This window comes from Anas platyrhynchos, chromosome 8, assembly GCF_047663525.1.
Source record: "Anas platyrhynchos isolate ZD024472 breed Pekin duck chromosome 8, IASCAAS_PekinDuck_T2T, whole genome shotgun sequence".
Taxonomy (NCBI): Eukaryota; Metazoa; Chordata; class Aves; order Anseriformes; family Anatidae; genus Anas; species Anas platyrhynchos.
In genome coordinates, this window is record NC_092594.1 from 34,282,402 (window position 1) to 34,300,956 (window position 18,555).

The 18,555-nt window shown below is 38.5% G+C and overlaps 1 protein-coding gene across 1 annotated transcript; it reads right to left on the reverse strand.

Annotated features, from left to right (window-relative positions):
- Positions 1 to 1,046: 1,046 nt before the first annotated feature.
- NDC1 (NDC1 transmembrane nucleoporin) lies at positions 1,047 to 18,473 on the reverse strand. The gene is made up of 18 exons (XM_027462870.3): positions 18,320 to 18,473; positions 18,112 to 18,232; positions 17,345 to 17,446; positions 16,756 to 16,930; positions 16,125 to 16,263; positions 14,681 to 14,789; positions 13,139 to 13,190; positions 12,372 to 12,504; positions 10,206 to 10,298; positions 8,811 to 8,892; positions 7,760 to 7,915; positions 6,403 to 6,657; positions 6,153 to 6,271; positions 5,851 to 5,901; positions 4,647 to 4,710; positions 3,539 to 3,639; positions 2,397 to 2,557; positions 1,047 to 1,306 (listed from the first exon to the last, which is right to left on the reverse strand). The coding sequence occupies exons 1-18, from the start codon at positions 18,368 to 18,370 to the stop codon at positions 1,243 to 1,245; spliced, it is 2,028 nt and encodes a 675-aa protein (XP_027318671.3). The 5' UTR covers positions 18,371 to 18,473; the 3' UTR covers positions 1,047 to 1,242.
- Positions 18,474 to 18,555: the final 82 nt, after the last annotated feature.

Consider the following 18,555-nt stretch of genomic DNA (forward strand, 5'->3'; position numbering starts at 1 on the left):
ATTTGGGTCAACAGTTAACACCTGAGGTACTAGCTAAAGCATCATTTAACTCCAGGTGCACGTTGCAATACCAGCAAAAGAGCAAATTATTTAATAACCAGACGGGCAGAGGTTTTGACGTAAGTCAAATCTGTGGTACAAGTAAACCTTGGGGAAAACTTTAAAAAACTTTGTGTCTAACCCGAAATATAATGAAAAGCTGGCCAACCCCATAGGGTGTTTGCTGTAAGCCACCTCAACCCGAAAGGAATATAGTGAAAGGAATATAGTTCTAATATCCACTACCAACTCAGCCTTGAGATACAACTACTGCAGCTACCTCTCAACACTTTATAATCCATACAAGTTTTGTGTAGACATCACAGTAACTGGCGTCAGTTTAAAAATGGGATTGTTTCTTTTCAAACAACTTTGTCAGGTTTGCTTATGAATACAGTTTTTTAAAAAAATGCTTTTAAAATCACACTTCTCATCAGAAGCTACCAATAATGCATATATATATATATATATATATATTTTTTTAATTTATTTATTTATTTTTGAGATATCTGGGTATGTTGTCACAACGTCACTACTTGGGAGTTTTACCACACAGAGTAATGTTTCCTGGATGTTTCAGGGTAGATCAGAACTTAGTTTTCTAGGTCACCTTAGAGATAAAATCCAAGTTCATAGCTTCAAGTAGTATTTGTGCGTTAACAATGCTTTTCTGCACACCCATTTTGCCCAGAAGGAGTATTTCCATCTGACAGAAGAGAAGGATGTTTCATTCCTTGACACATCTGTTCCCTATCCTTAAAGTACATCCTTCATCTGCACTAAACGTACTATCAGCTGAATTTATGAAACACTAGGCACATTAAGTACCTGTAAATCTCTACTCAGCCCTTTATCAAGAAAGAATAGGAAAAGAAGGCAAGGGGAGAGGGACAGAGAGGGCTCTGACTGGCAAAGTAACTGATAATCTCAAACATCACAGTCTTACATGAAATAAGAGCTGACACACTGACACTCTCACCTGTAAGTGATATTAAAAGAAGGCAAGATGAATTTTAAAACATTTTATTGTACAAAAGATGAACCGATCCAAAACTGAAACATTTTCTACAACTTTAAGAGTTTTATTCTGCAACTTGTGCTTCCACATGCTTTTCCAAAAAGCCACGATAAAACAGCTCAGTAGTTCCACCTTCTTCTTACCAAGAGTATTGAACCAACTGTAGCTGTATCAAAATCTGTTGTTTATTCTTTGTATTCCAAGAACTGCTGAAGTCTTTTCTTATGTTCTGGAGACACTTGCACTGCACTAAAAAACAAAACACAGAACATAAGGTTTTACATTAAATGTAATACACCACAAAATAAAGCCTCAAGCCAAAACTAAGTATACATTGAAATAAACAACTACACTTGAGCTGAAATTTAGAAAACCCAGCTGTATGAAAAACCCGCGTTCCAAGAAAAACAAACAAAGGTAGATATTAATAATTAAAAGTGTCAGTTCTTAACCCCAACAGCTTTCACTACTGAAAGACACTTGTCCTCAGAAACCTCATCCATTTCTTTAGCCATGTAAATCACGGAATCATATACTGACAGAACATCCTGAATTGGAAGGGAACCACAAGGATCATTCATCTCCTGGCTCCACAAAGGACTACTTAAAATTAAACCATGCATCTGAGAGCGTTGTCCAAATGCTTCTTGAACTCCAGCAGGCTTGAAGCCTTTTCCAGTGCCCAAATGTCCCCTTGATGAATAAACCTTTTCCTAATATCCAGTATGAACTTTCTCTGATTCAGCTTCATGAGCAATTGTTTACCTTGCAAGAATCATTTAAGAAAGAAAGAATCTCTCAAACAAATGATCTCTGCTGTACATCTAGTGCTTCCAAACTGAGTGAAATTTCATCCCCGCAGAGATGGGCAGGTTCTGAAGGATGTTTCAGTCCCACATATTTAGGCAAAGTGTAAGAATCTGCCTGCTGTGACAGCAGCTGAATCAGACAACCAAGAAGGGTGGGAATTTGATTATTTGGGGGCTCCACAGGTTTCTTAGAATTCTCTCCCCACTAAACAGATATTTGTCTCTAGCTGATTTACTTTCTTTTCAACAGCTACAATTTATTAAATGAGTGGTATTCATGAACCACATCTAAAGAGTTCATGAAAAAAATCACTAAACATCTGCCCAGAAATCTTTGGTGAAGTTTCTAACAGGGACCATATACCTATGCAGTAATTTTGTAAGGTTGACCAAGCCAAAAAATACTAAAACACCATGTCAGAATAATGTCCTAAAGGGATTCTTGCACAAATATCCATTTTTTGTAGGTTCTACAGCAAGATTTAACTGAACTAAATTTAGCAAGCAAGGAATCATGAAGCAGTTCTTACTTTAAGTGTTCTCCAAAGACAGTAGTTATCCGGTACAGTGCTGTTTTCAGAGATGCTCTAAGTGCAAATCTTAGCGTTTTGTAAGATGTGTCCACCAGACTTCCCGAGATCCTGGGAGGTTTGCTGGAAACATGAGGCAGTTTGAAGTGTCTGTCTACAACCTAATTGAGAAAAAAAATACATAGATGAGCTTATTTCATCTATTTAATTATTTTATAACAGAACTAGCAACATGTCTATGTTAAATAAAGCACAAAAAAAGAAGCACGAGTTCAGAAATTCACTAAGACATGCATCTAGGATCAAGCTTTGTATTTAAGATCTTTCATTTCTAGGCCATCAATATGAGCACAGAAACATGCTCTGTGAAATAAGAGTCTCTGATTATGAGTCTTAAAAGCTAAGCACAGCACACACTGCAGTACAAAACCAATGCTGTTCTGTATTATGTCATTTCCTTAAAAAAAAAAAAAAAAAAAAGTGGCATTCCCCTTTCCTTCCCCCCAGTGCTGGATCTTGGAATAAATGACTTACACCAAAGAGCTTCAATAACCTCAACATTCTTTCCAAGAATCTCCTCCATTAAGGAAGTATAAAATGTGTATTTCAATAAGACATGCATGCCTTGAAAACACATCTGGTTTTTTTTTTAATACTCATTTCCAAACCTCGATAATTTGAGCAATTTCAGTAATGCCTTAGTGTTAGTAGAGAAACACCACACTGATCTTATCTCCTGTAATTTGCAGTATCTCCAAATGCTCCGGGTTGCACAAGGAATTGTGTACAGCGACTAAAGATGAAGCCCTAACTATGCTTCAAATATAGTAAGTCTGCTGCATCCCTGAAACAAGGTTTAACTGAGCACTTTGCACCACTTATTTTTAAGTGAACAATTCCAGTAAAAAAAAAAATGTGGCTTCTACATTTCATAAATCTAACGAGGTTTTTATTCATCTGTTCCATATTGAACATAGTGGCTACTAGCTGTTTTGTTTAGGTTAACTGCAGATGAGAAGCCGTTTATGGCAGTGATAACTTTAACATTACAATTGGTCAGAGGTATCAAAATATAAAATTAACAAAACTCCTTCTCCTCTAATAAACTTGTTCAGTGGTAAGGAACAGTTAATGGTTCTCACCTCCTGAAGCGTCAGTAGAGTATTCAGGATAGCTGGCAGTGTAGTTTGAACGACTCCAAATTGGTCTTCTGTAAAGGAAGCTGCTACCAGATGAGACAGACCTTTGGGGAGAGAAAAAAGTTCGCTATAATTACAAGGTTCTCAACTTGCAAACCATTTACAAAAATCACATTTTTGCCTGAAGATTCTACTAATGTGGTGGAATTCTTGAGACTACAGGCAAGTAACAGGCACCTCAGCTTTGACTTGCTTCAGGACTAAATCAGACACTGGTTTGACAGCTGTACAGTTGCTTGAGATTAATAAACGAAGTGATATGGTAAATAAGATAAATTTTAAAAGAGGATTGGCTCTCTTTGCACTCCTCTGATCGGAACTGTACCTGACATCAGCCAAAAGACAAGACCTGTTTCACAATCCCAGCCATACAGAAACATTTCTGGATCATTTAGTTTTTTGTTCAGCTTGTACAAGAACTTTACTACTCTGAAGGGAAATTTGGATTTAGCTTCCCCTTCTTGGTTTATTACTTTATCATATTTTTTAAATTGTACAGCCTAGCCCCTTGGCCCCTGTTACAACAAAGATAGCACTTCCCACTCATTTGTGAAGCTGTAGGTATTATTCTCATCCGAGAACTGTATTTCTTGGCTCATCACCTTCAGTCTGGCACAGCCTGTCTTCTCTGCCCATAAAACATCTAACCTAGGAAGCTGATCAATGTTTGCACAGTCTAATACTATAAAAGATTCCATAAACACTGGTGTTTGCTCTTGACTTTGAAACAAACAAGAAAATCCTGTTGTGCAACCGCATACTCACTGTTATTTTAAGTCTCTCTGGACAATCTCTTCCCAATTATTTTTTAATTTATTACTTAAGTGCCTCCATCACTCCCTCCCCACACTCTCTGTGATTAACAAGAGAAAAATTCAGACCCTTTTTACAGAAAGTTTAATTCCTAAAAACATTGGAAGTTTATTACTGAAACTAATGTAAAAGAGATTCATGTTGGAGAGAAGCAACAGAAATCAAGTTCAGGAATTGCTACCAAAGCTCTACAGAACAAACTAAAGGTGCAGAAAAGCTGGGAACAGAAACTGCTTACCTTCCAATGCCCAGATGTGCATTTGGGCATCGGAGAAAACAGCTTGGATGGAAGCCTCTGGATGCTGAGAAGAAATCAAAGCATTCTGAGTGCAGTGTCACCAACATGGCAGGTTTCAATTAAGGTATTAGGCATTTGACAGGGTCACATCCCTCAGAAAAGATCTGCAAGGCTAACAAATTTTCAGGAACACATAGAAAAATCTGATCTTTCAATAAATCAAAGTTTTCTTGTGGCAGGAGCTGCCCACAAAACAATAGCTACCAATTGGAACTACCAAAAAAAAATTAAAGCATATTAGCTAACAAGCTTCCAAGGGCTAAATAAGCAATACAATCCCTCTATTCCTATTGCATGGTCTTATTTGATTCAATCTCCATTTCAATCTAACTGATCAGAAAACACTGCTGTACACGTAAGCATGAGTCATTCTCACATGCACAGAAAAGATCTGCATATAAAAATATGAGCTTTGCTTGCAGGAAACATTTACAACTACGAAAAACAAAGATCTACTGTAGAGGAGAGTGCTTCTGTTAAACTTAACTGAATCTTGTTCAATTATGTGAAGAGCAATGCTCAATTGTTTTTCTGCATAAATGCTATGCAGGTTTAGTTTAAGCTCTCCAGTGCACCTGAAAGGCAGTAGTTATGTTAGTATGACTATTTCAAAATGAGAAATTCCCCATGTTTCACAAAAAGAAAATTAACTGACAAAAAGAAATTAACTGGATTCTAACTTTAACTAGAGGCCGTATCATCTAACAATTAGCATACAGAAACAATCACGTTTTTATGTTCTCACTTGTGTTTTACTACACGATACTTTAAGCAAAGTGCAGTTTATAAACAGCCTAGTTTAAACGTGTATTTTTATTCTTTTATGGGTGTATAGGATGCCTACTGCAGTAGGAATCAGTCACAGAATCATTCATTTTGGAAAAGGCCCCTAAGACCATCTAGCCCAACCTTTAACCTACTACATGTCCACCACTAAACTGTGCCACTCCACTATTTCCCCTCATCTTAGCACTTGGTGTGTGAATCTCACAGTAAAAACAGTGTACGTATGGAAAGCCTTAAATTAAAAAGAAATCATTTTATAATCATTGCTACATGTAAGAAGCACAATGACAAAGCAGATCCCATCTGCTCATTCATTTATAGACCATGCTGCTCAGTCACAAAACAAGCCCATGACTACCTTGCTGAAGAAATACATTATCAGTGCTCGTCTTGACAAGAAGTTTTTTATCTGAAAAGAAACAGAAGATTAAAAATATTGCATTTATCTGAAGGTACGCACAGTTGGACCTCCTCAACTCTACTATTTTTTCCATAGTAAAAAGGAATTGGGTGTGGGGGGAAAGTTTTTTTTAATTAAGTTATGTAAGATAATTAGAGAAGGAAGTGTTCATTCAAAAAAAATGAAAAGTTCTTTCAGCAGAGAGAACACCTAAGCTGTGCTGGCTGTAACTTATATCTGTGCTGCAACTCTTACTCTACCTGTTCTTGCTTGTTCTGAAGCCATGTGTAAATAAAGCTGGGCTGTACTGCCTCACTGCCAACTCTTGCAAGAGAGACCACTGGGAAGGATTCGTGGTGGGAACCATTCATTTGCAGACCTACAAGAGAAATGCAGTTTCTTCAAAAAAGCAGTTGCTGTCACTTTAGTCCTAAAGAGATACATCTGTACTGACATCTGCTAGACCTATGACTAGAAGGCTAAGGACAAGTGGAGTGGAAAAGTGTCTACCTGATCCTGATGTCCACAGCTTTGGTCCCCTTCTCATAACATGAGGACTTTGGACTGATCCGTGCCAAGGCGAGTTTAAATCCAGAATTCCCACCTTGGAGGTTAAAGCAGGTGAACTAAAAGGTGAGCCAATATCAGACCCAGGTGATGTCTTTGAAGGCATTAGAGGCGATTTAACCAGGGATGCCATGGAGGCTCTGTGAATGACGTTAGATCTCTGTGACTGGAATGGCATGTCTTCTGTCACCGCAGCTCCTGACAACACAAACACACTGTGTGTAAACAAACAGGCTGGCTCGTGTGCAATAGGTAATGGGTCTGCTATTTGATTGCTATTTCAACAGCTTCTGTATTGTCAGAATTCTCATTAACAGACATTGTTCCCACTGTGGTCTTGCAAAGTAGTAAAAATCAACATGAGTATGAAGCATTTTAAAAGTTCATCAGTTAAGGGAGAAGATCTTTCTGGACCACCCCCCCTTTGCTAACTAGCACTACTATGTGCTGGTATGTATCAATGTAAAGTGTACTTTTAGTATTAAGTACCAGAAAACAAAGCTGCTTAAGGACAATCCCTACATAAGAATGCCAATTCTTCCTGATTCTGCTTGGTACGTTAGAAAGACACGTCAGTGTCAAATTCCAAGGCAACAGCAGCACTAAAAGAAATCCACCTCTGACGTGCCAACAATTCCCTGCTGCTCCCAGGACAGGAGTATACTTGTGTCCCAGGCACTGACTGCTACGGGATTCAGTTACCTGGCAGCTCTCGTGCTAACACAGCTCTGCTGCCAGGAACGATGCCTGAGTCCGTCATGTGAAACACCCCAAATGCCTGCCAACCGCACACAGCTCACTCAGGTCGAACTGGCTTTTCTTTTACTACCATGATACTCAGTAAATTGCATGAACTTATTCAAAGTCCCTATAACAACAAAATAAAGAGCAATTTTACCATCTTAAACTGATCACAAGAGCAGCCACACAAATTATAAAACCTTTCTTGGCAAGACTGAAGTTCTCCCTGTACTAGGCTCAACCACTTACTTGAGCTGTGATAGTTACTTTCTTAATTAATGCAAGTGTGGAAAAATACACTGTATTGAACACATCGCACAAAGCAAACCAAGCAAGCATGCTCTTTCAAAGTTCTCCATTTTTATTCTGGGGTTATTGCAACAAGAATAATTGAAATGAAACTGTGGGTGGGAAGTGTTTGTTTTTATTGTTTCCATTTATTTGCAGAAAACCCCACTACTCATTCTTCCATATAACTTAACTCCTATTAATGTACCTCTGTGTAATGCATAGGTATTTCCATGCTTTATAAACTCTTACAAGCATTTCCTCACAATACCTGGAGTCTGTGGAAGTACTTTCATCTCTCCTGCTTGCTGTTTTGCTCTCCCATTTGCTGCTGCAGCTTCCTGCTGTGCGATCAGCCGCTGGGTCAGATCAGTTAGAAGACTCAAACACTCCCTTGATATTGCAGTCCAGTTGTGAGGGTGCCCACCTAGCAGTATGCAGACAAAATGAAATGCAGTAGGCATGTTTGATCCTGATGTTCATCACTGCATCTATTCTGACCGTGCACATTTGCTCTCAGCTTAAGCTTCAAAGACCATAGCATCATTCAGTTTCTGAAAAGCCACAGTGTTTTCACTGTGACCGTTTATTTATACTGAAAGGAAAATGAAAACACGGACAGATTCTACTCCCTGTCAATGAGTAACTCTAAAAAAGACTTCAGCAAAACCCATTAAGCAAGTGGAAAATGCAGGCAGTTTGGCCCATCAGATTTGAAGTCTGCCAAACAACTAAAATGAACCAAGTGATACCAATGGTGATGGTAAACAATTCTGAAGTAGTGCAAACATCAGAATTCCTGATGAGGTGCCATAAAGTTTTTGAAGTCTTTTAGGCAGTTTCACTTGCCCTTCTCTGCCCTATCTTTGTATATAGCAAGAGGCTTGTGTACTAATTAGAATCATAGCCATTGTTTGCTTTCAAAACTCCAGTGGTGACTCATTATTTATGCTCAATTTAATCTCACATCTGACCATTAGGCTTACATACACATCTGTTAGATTACTCAGTTTAGACTATTTGATTGGTGATGTCAAGAGGACCCTGCTTTCAATACTTTAAGACCTGTGTTTCCTCATGGCTGTCATTTAAATCAAACAACAGGGACCAATATTTATTGAATTTAGTACGTGAAACAATATGAATACAGGTAATTAAGCATTCTTTTGGAACAAGCATCAGAGAAATGCTTTTACTTATGAGGTCTTCCAGCTTACATAGCATACATCATAGCATTCAAAAAAAAAAAAAAAGACTATTAAAGCATCAACTAGCATTAAAAAAAAAAAAAGGAATTAACATGAGAGCGCTTTTATAATTACCTGGCTGACTAAGGCTAAAGACTTCCTGCCGTCGAACAGGGGAATACTGGGAAAGCAACATCAAGTCTTGTAAGGCTAAGAACTGCAAAGGAAAATGTTTTAGTTCACACAAAGTCCAAGTGGGTTCCTTAAAAACTGTAGTTCCACAAACAAATACAATTGCTAACAGAGACTAAGTTTATAAAGACTAAAACCAGAACAGTGACAGGAAATAAAGAGGCAGCAAAGGACTGAACATGTCCCTGGAACCACTTTGGATGGGGCTACTAAGTAGAGCATCAGAGAACTTTACCATTCTTTAAAAATGACCTACCACAATATTTTTATTTATTTCTTTTTTTAATCCTAACAGCTAATAACGCAGACAGAAAGAACTCAGAAGTCTAAAGACAGAACTGTTTTAGCAAGCCAGAGCTCAGCTGCAGCGCGCCATACGGTACAAAAGCTAATACTGCTTTCTTCATGTAATTAAGTAGTTAACGTGGCAGTCCAATGACAGCCGGATTTCTCTCACTATGCAAGACCCAATTATAAGCTAGACACTTTAGTAACTGCTGAGATTATAAAGTAGACTGTACTGTGCTCAATTCTTCCCCACAGATCCTTTGATAACACAAAGCTTAAAACAGAACTCAAACGAATTGCAGCTTATTATACCTTTAGTTTTATCACAGATCCATATAATCATTAAGTATGGAACTTCCACGTGCAGAATATTACCTTCATTTATGTGATTCTTCTTATATGAGGTCAATTTTATTTAATTGTAACCAATAAATTTGATTAACGTCTACCACAGACAGACCAAAATTCTTCTCCTTTACTCCCAGATTTCAGTTGTTTTTGTATTACTGTCTTTTGAGAAAAAAAATCTCAATTCCCAACAGAAATATAGGAGTAATTTTTAATTTCAAGAGAGATCACATGTTAGAACTCAAATGTAAGTAGCAGGAGCAAAACGTTAGAAGTGTACAAAGCTATGACAAAATTCCTGTTTACCTGACAGAGACCCAAAGCTGAAAAAATTAAAACAAAAAAATATATATTTTTTTATAAAAAATATATATATTTTTTTAATAAAAAATATATATATTTTTTTAACCTTTTGTATTAGTATCAGTTCAAACTAGCACATTTGTTGCAGACAAATACATCTCACCTCTAATTAAAGTAGTCTGTCTTCAGGCTAAAAGCAGTATAGCATAGTGAGCACCAGCAGATGTCACTACTAACCAAGTTTTCACCAAGTGAAACTGCCTTGTTGAGTGTTCTGAGGAAGCTTTTTGAAGAACTAAGAACTGGCACCACTGCTAAAGTAACTGCTACACAGATCACGGTTTCAGAATCACCTTCCTAGCACACATCTGTCCAGGAAGATGGTGGAAGACCACTTACCTTTATAATCAGGGGAGGGTTGCTGTTTAAGATTTTAGGCAGGCACTGGTCTGTCTCCTCAGCAAAAGTTGGCTGAACAGGAAAATGATGTGTCTAAATATAAACATCAGAAGCTGTGTTATTCAGAGCAAAACACGAGGAAAAAAGCTTATGAAACACCACACCTGAGCCACTACTTGTTAGAGGAATGATGAACTACAAAAGCACGTACACAATTGCTTCAACTTCCTGTAAAATAGCTTTGAAACTTAACAGAAACAGCAAGAAAAGAAGTCTACTCTACATTTAAAACCGCAGTCTTAGAAAATCCAACTATACTTATCTTCAAATACCTTCCACGTATCCATATAGTTACCTGCATCATATTGCTACAACAGTACTCTAGAATACATGTCTGGGGGAAAAAAAATCTAGTAACACCACACACAGAAACAAGACAAATCTACACTATACATCTGTCTTATATAGCGTAACCAATATGCTGAAAACCAGACGGGTTTCCTCATCAAGTAATGAAAGACTTTAGAGTTCCTCTCTTACACTGTTTCACTGATTGTACTGGGTCTGGCTGGAATGTTAACTTTCCCGGCAGCAGCCCATACCACCACACTGATACACTAAGAAATTCTTAGCCATGACATCCACATTCTGTGATTTGACAAATTAATTTCTGATCTTGCAGCTACATTGTTTAAAATGTAAAGTACAGTGCTTAAAAGTTTTATCAAATATTTCATCTTTTTAATATTACTAAACATGAACCAGTTTGGGCACAGATTACCTGTCTGTCCCACGTCACTGAACTTGTATTACAGACCATTGTTTTTTCTCCTCTTCCCTTTCCAACTACAAAATGGAAATTTATAATAGCAATTGCTTTCAAAGGGTTAATAAAGTGATTTTGCATAGAACTGATCTAAGTTTACACCTTTACTGCCTTTTCAGTTAACACACTGCAACCATTTGCGAACAGCTCTGGAAGTGTTTTCAGCTAATCAAAAATTTCAGGCGAGTCAGCTTATCTTTTGTTCAACAGTCAAAAGGGCAACATCCATTTTATACCTTCACAACTGGATGCTTCTTTTCTTTTCCATACTTTTGTAACTGATACAATAATTAATGACTTACAACGTCCACTGGCACTTCAACTATTATCCTCTGACACAGGTTGTTCACACATCAGAGCTTCTGTTCAGCTGTCTACAGATTCTGACATCATTATAGCAGTTATGCTTGACTTGTTGGTAATTTTTCCACATATAATCACAACATACAGTTTTTTCCACATATAATCACAACAGAGACCTTTTAAAATTAAAGCTAATACTCCAAGAAGCACTGTGTAACCTTTCATCCCTTAAGAGCGCTTCATACCAGTACATTGGCCAGGGATTTAAACTTCTCTGGTTTTCCAACTGATATGCATTTTAAGGAAGTTTTCAAAAAAAAAATCCAAGTTAGATGAACACATTTTCCTCTATTCTTACAAGGAAATACCTGGATTAGCCAAATATCAAAACCCCAATTCTCTGGTGGCAAGACTTTCTCCTCACCCCACTACCCCCCCATCACCATCTGATTTATTTTTAATAAGATTCATTATATATTTAAATGATCTTTTTTTAGCCATATTAATTTGTAACAATGATTGAATGAAAAAGCAAAAATGTATTAATTCCCAAGATTGCTTGAAGTCTATTTTAATACTGCGGCCTGAATTCTATTAACATGTCTCTGCTTAGGAGAACTGTGGACTTTGATGGCTTGTTGAAATTTGACATTTCCAGAGCTTAGCTCACAGAACACTGACATCATTTTCTTCTCTTTTCTATTGAGAAATTGGATTGAGAGTTATGTGTTTCCTGGATATATTATCTTCCCATGTAACCTGCAGCTGTTTGTCACGAGTCTTTGGATCGACTCACACTCAAATACAAAATCACTGCATGGGAACATAGGCAGAGACCAAGCTAACAAGTCCTGCCAGGCGTTAAAGGGCCCTGTGCTGGACAGCATCCTGACACCCAAAGAGGACAAAGAACATGGGGCAGTTTCTATGAAGTACAAAGATACTTTTTTGAAAAAAAAGTATCTTTCAAAGTATCTTTCAAAAAAGTATCTGTGAAGCACTGTATTACACCTTCGGCATTGTCACCACATACTAACCTCTGTAGCATAGATCTTGAAGAGCAACCAGGCAATGTACCAGGTAATCAGAAGAAATGCACCACATAACCAGGTATGGTAGAACAAAGAGAGGTCCAGTAAGCCACTCAGAGTGTCAAGGGGATGCAATTTACTGCAGAGAAAACATCGAGAAGATACAAATATTTTTATTATGGAAGACAGCTATAGTAACCTGTATTCTTGCAGTTGATGCTATTGTAGTTGCCTTTTTCTTTTCCTCCAAAAAGTTTCTTAAAGATGCTACGGGATCCCATTTCTTTAATTTTTCAGTAACCGATTAAATTAAATCAAAATTACTGAAATTAAGGAAAAATTAATACAAAAGTATTAATGACCACAGTCACTTAAGGTATTAAGAGCTCCAACTTCCCCATTTTAAGAGGAATAATAGCCAACTTTAAAATGCAAATATGCTAAAAAAACACAGAAGCAGATAAAACACGTGTTAGATTGGGAGAGGTCAGCCTCTTTTAGGTCTATGAAAATGAAGAATATCAAAGAGGATCTCTTAACGACCATCTGTAAGATGATTCCTACTGGGGGGTGAATTGGTGCTCCTTGGATTTATTTCAGAAGCATGCAGTGCTCCCCAAGTTCTGCACTGGGAAGTGAGGAACAGAATCCTACTAAACACAAAAAAAAAAAAGTTGCAAAGAAAAAACAAGTAGCTACGCTGGACTACTCTAGGAAAGGGAGCTGTTGGCAATATTCTCCTGTAAGTACTGTAAGCACAATGTGTTACCCACCTGTCTATGTGAAGATCCATTGTGGTACTTATCCATACTTTTGGGATATAACCTAGGGGAGAAAAAATACAAAACTACAAAAACAAAACACTGAAACAAGTAAAACACTGACAAACGTACACAAACAGGCCAAAAGAAAGATCAAAGTAGAATGCATGTATAGAGACAGAATGGCCTCGTAACATGTGTGCACTAGAAAACAATCTGCCTTTGGGTTTTCTTTGTTTTGTTTTTCTAAAAAATAGGAACAAGACAATGAGAAAAGGCTTCGGGACAGCAAATTTACAGTGAGTGTAGATCTTATTTCAAGTTTTCTTGCTAGCTTCTCAGCAGTGGAATTATTTCTGTTTCTTCCCTAACAAAAGAGGGCTACAATTAATTAATATTAATTCTCACCACAGCTCAGGCAGCAGCAGAGTGCTTTTAAGAGAGTGGAAATTGATAGAGATGCACTATAATTGTAATTTACCCCCAACGTAAATAAAATGGAAACAATTCTAGCATACTTTTACATTATTTAGGAGTATAACTACAACCATAACAAAACAAAACAAAAAATCACTGATTTTTAGGAAGTCCAGCCCAATCATCCCCATTAGCATAGATTATTCACTATACTTTTAAAGAATAAATTTTGGACTCAGTTAGAAGGGAGGCATATTGCTTTTTTTCTCCCCAGGTTTCTCCCAATAATAAAAAATGTATTTAGAAATAGAGCAAAAGTGCTAATTTTTGCTTTAAAATAGTAAAAATATACATTGAAGTCATACCCACTGCCAGTATGTCGGGTTCAGCTCTAAGACTGCGTTCCCAACACCAGGCAATGGAAGGAGCAGGCCAAGGCATGAAGATATTTATCCATGTTATAGAAGATTCAGGAATATTTAATGAAAAATGGGAATATAAATTACAGTTGAAAACAAAATTTTTCATTTGCACTTTGGTATATTTTTGCGTGTATTCAGGTCTATGATCTTTTTGACACCGATCAGGACAGACACAAAAACAGCAGCCAGGTTTTCAAACGCAGACCTGTAAAATGCTCGCTGGTTAATTTGGTAGCTCCTCCTATGTGCGAGTTATTTCACAGCTGCCTGTAGTGAGCCTTCCCTCACAGAAGAGACCAACCAGAGACAATCCTCTGGAGGAAGACCAATGTTTCAGCACAGTGTCCAAAAACACACATTTTCAGGCTAGAAAATTACTGTTCCCCACTGTCTTCATGGAATACTGTCATGTTCTTACAGTGTTACCAACTAGATGAGAAATCCTTATAGAAGGTGTTAAGATCCTTGGAAAAGAAATATTTCTGACATATTAAATAAAATTCTAAGATGCTTTAAGAATTAATACTAGTGTATGAACACTGTGCCTTTTTTCACCATTTTAGAGAGCTGTTACATCTCTTTGCTTAAATAAGCCTTTATGCCTGCAGCAAGCTACTTGAGGGGCTGAAAATAGCACAAAATGCCTGCCTGCCTGCAATACTCAGTTTTCAAAAATACAGGAATTAAAAAAATTAGAGAACTTAGGAATCCTTACCAAAAAAGTAATATGCGACACAGAAGTTTCTGACCAAATACAGCGATTCCACACAACTGTGTTTAACGAGGAGAGGCAAAGATCTTCTGAAACGTAAGTACTTGTATTGCTAAAAACAAAAACATTAGTTTAATATTCTGCATTCACAACAAAGCAATGAGATGGTAAAAAAAAAAAAAAATGACACTGTACTTAAAAATTCGTGGTCTAGACAAATTTTTAAAAATAGGTTAAGGCAATGCCATGTGTTGCACTTACTGCTTATTCTCCCAGGTTATTTCTGTCATTTTATAATCATCTCTAGTTTTCATCCCTTGTAGCAGTGTGAAAACAGAGGATAGGGAAAAACTGACTGTGTACAACAGGAAACAATAAAAAATGCTGCCTAATACAAAACAAACAACAGGGACATTTCATCTGCTAGATTTCAGGTTAGACAAACAAGCGTTCCATTAAAACACTGGGAAAATTCAGATATCTGAGTTATGTTGTCAGTAATCCTCCAAGCAGCAACAGCGGTGTAATACTGATGCCTTTCTCTGTGCAAACAAATTGCATCTTTCCAAAAGAACAAAGCAACCTGTCTGACACTGTATGTAAGTGAAGCAAAAGCAATTTTATTTTTTATTCAGCTAAGCTGCATTTAAAGAAAAAAGAAATAATATTTGAATAATACAATTCTAAAAAATACTAACTAGAGCCATCACCAAAATGATGCTCGGTGTGCTGACAAACCAAATGGTTACAGATTGACTAAAACGTGTTCCACCAGCACAACCAACCTTGTTTAAAGGCACATTTTGCCGAATTGGTTGGACTTTGTAAATCTAGGAATCATGCAAAGTTAGCAGCTGCTGGGACTACATGAACAGAAGAAATATTTCTGAGCTGACGTTTCACAAGCGCCCCTTACCACTTCTCACTAGTAAGATTTCAGAACTGCTAGAGGCCCCTCTGAAGGAATTAATGCTATTCCTGTTTCATAGCAGCACACACATGAAGTAGCTTTGGATGTTGAGTTTTAAGCAAAATTCTATATGCTATTTAGACTTTAAATTATGTCTGATTTTTTTTTTTTTAATACTCATGATTTGCAGCTTTTAGGTGACCCTTATTGTCAGTTCCTGAAGTTAACAATCAGTTTGTGGATATTCTCTGTTTCCAGCAGCTCACTTTCTGCAGTGATCAACCTTAATCAGCTTTCAACACACAACAGAGAGGCTCTGTCAGTCTGGATTTCTATGTTCATTTGAAAGGTGCTGAGCAGGAAGAAGGAAGGTGAACACCACTGGCATCTGAAGCTATGCGAGTACATGCTTCATCTATTAGTGAAAGTCTGCCGACAGCTGGTACAGCCATATTCAAAAAAAAGAAAAAAAATCAAGGCATTTTTTGTCAGTTTCACTTAGACATGTCTTTCTGCAAAGGTGTTTAAATCTCTTACCTGTATAATTGGAAATGGCAAATAATTCATATTGTTAATAAGATACAAGAGGCTGTAACTGTATCCAATGAAAGCTCCAGAAAGCAGAAAAAAGAGGTGATACTCATTTAGGCACATCTGAGGAACAGCATTTTCTGGGCTAAAATAGAGAACTTAATATTAATTCAAAGCTTAAAAAACAAGTAGTCATTCTAATCTTCGTAAGTTTGAATCAGAAGTTCAATTTTACTCTCCTGATCAGTACACGTGATGATATCTCAGTAAGTTTTTTTTTTCCTGAAGTAAAACTCCCACTACCTACTTTTGTAATTTATGTACAAGGATGTTTCTTATATTTAGTACATCACATCAACCAGAAGACTGAGAATCAGTTCAAATAACTGTTCTGTCATCATTCAACTTTCCATTAACAGTTCCAGCAATTCCGTTTTTCTGACCTGGTTATCTCTCTATGCATCACAATATTTATAAATTAGGCTGCTGCCTAACCTTTATTAAAGGACATCAACAAATGCTTTGCTCGTTTTTGACAGCACTCAGGTTTTAGCCTTCTATTTAAATAAAGGCCATCAGTAAATGCAATTTACAACATAAATTCTTTGCATAATTTATCCTTAACACTCACAATTACCTTTCTGAAGGCGTGCAGGGCACAGCAAGAAACTGGAACTTTCCTTTTGTCATAACTGCAGCACACCAAGCAACCAGCATTCCCATTACAGCATGAACAGCTGAATGGATAACTTGCTGAGGATGAATAATTTTTCCTATCAGCGCTAATCGAGAGCATGGTATCGATGGCACAACTGTAAATAAAAGCCAAAAGTGAATTTTCAGTTGTTACTGATAAAAAACCCCTTTTGAAAAGAATGCCACTGGCACCAAAAGAACTTCTCAGCTGCAATCAGTCTCTAGTAAATGAAGCAGCTCAGCTGAAGGGGGTATTAACCATGAGGTAGCAGGAATCTGAAATGCTTTGCCTTTGGCTGTTTGAGCCCCCCTCAGACTCACACAAGTCCACTGCTTTCATGGCCTCCCTGCATCATTGCAGTACTGAGCAAATAGAAATCGTTACCTCTACTTAAAAATAACTTCTCTCTATATTAATTTATAAAGAAATCTGTCAGTGCTAAGTACACTGAATATACACGCGAATCCCTTAAACGGCCATCCCTTTTAAGCCGGGTTTTATAGCGAGTTCAGCAATGTGTATAACCCACCTGCATAGAATTCAACGTTGAAGATGCTTATTACCAGTATCACCACAGACATAAGGAGGATACAAAAGATGACATAGGAAGTATACAAATCATTGAAGGAATCTAAAATAAGAAAAAAAAACAATTATTGCTCAGAAAATTGCAGTAGCAAAGCGGTGACATTAACAGACACTTAACAGAGTGAAGGAAGATACACACCAGGAAGATAAGAAACTCCTGACAAAGTGATTTTTTTTTTTAGTTGTCTTTCAGGCCTTTATATTTTCAAAGGGGGAAAGAAATCAAGTCTGTCTGCCTCAAGCAACTAACTGCTCACAGGTATCAAGCTTCCAGCTAAATACTTCCATTCATTTTCTGCGTGTACACTGGAGGGAGAGAGAGTCCACTACGTTGAGCATGCTCTTTTGGGAATTCCACTTGAGATTCAAAGCATTGTGATGAGAGGAACCCGAAGTTCTTCATGGAAGGAGCAGTTGCCCATGGGGGAAAGGGGAAATGCATTCAGGTACTCAAAGCAGAGGGCTGCTTCTATCACCTCATGTTTTTTCTCTGAAGGATATACTTACTTGTTATCACTACCTAGAGAAAGCCATGGCTCTGGTGGTTATAAATAACACAGAAATTTACATCTCAAAGCCTGCACAACACTTAGCAACGCACAAAGAGGGGCAACGCAACGCCAGGCAGCCCCTACTCATCGTGAGACCGAGCCCAACACAGAGACGGGACAAAACCCACAGAGGAGCTGCGGTGCCCGTGCCACCCACCGGCGATCCAGCGCAGCGGGCGGAGCGGCTGCGCGCGGCCGAGCAGCACGAAGGCGGCGGTGCAGGCGGGCAGCAGCAGCACGGACCAGGCGACGGCGGCCGCCAGCCTCCAGCCCAGCACCTGCGGGAGGCAAAACAGCGTCAGGGGGTGAAGAGGGGTGCGGCGGGACCGGGTGGGGGGCGAGGAGGGGGTCGGGGCCGCGCTCACCTGGCGGAGCAGCGCCCGCTGCCGGCACGAGGCCGCCGCCGCCGCCTCCATGGCCGGGCCCGGCCGCCCGCGCCGCCGTTCGAAGCGGCCGCCGCCCCCTTCCGCTGAGCGCTGAGGCGGCTTCCGGCGCGGGGCACGCCGGGAAATGAGCGGGAAGGCGGCCGCTAGGGGGGGAGCGCGCCCAGGGGTAAGGGGGAGGGGGGGCGGGGAGGACTACAAGGCCCGGCATGCACTGC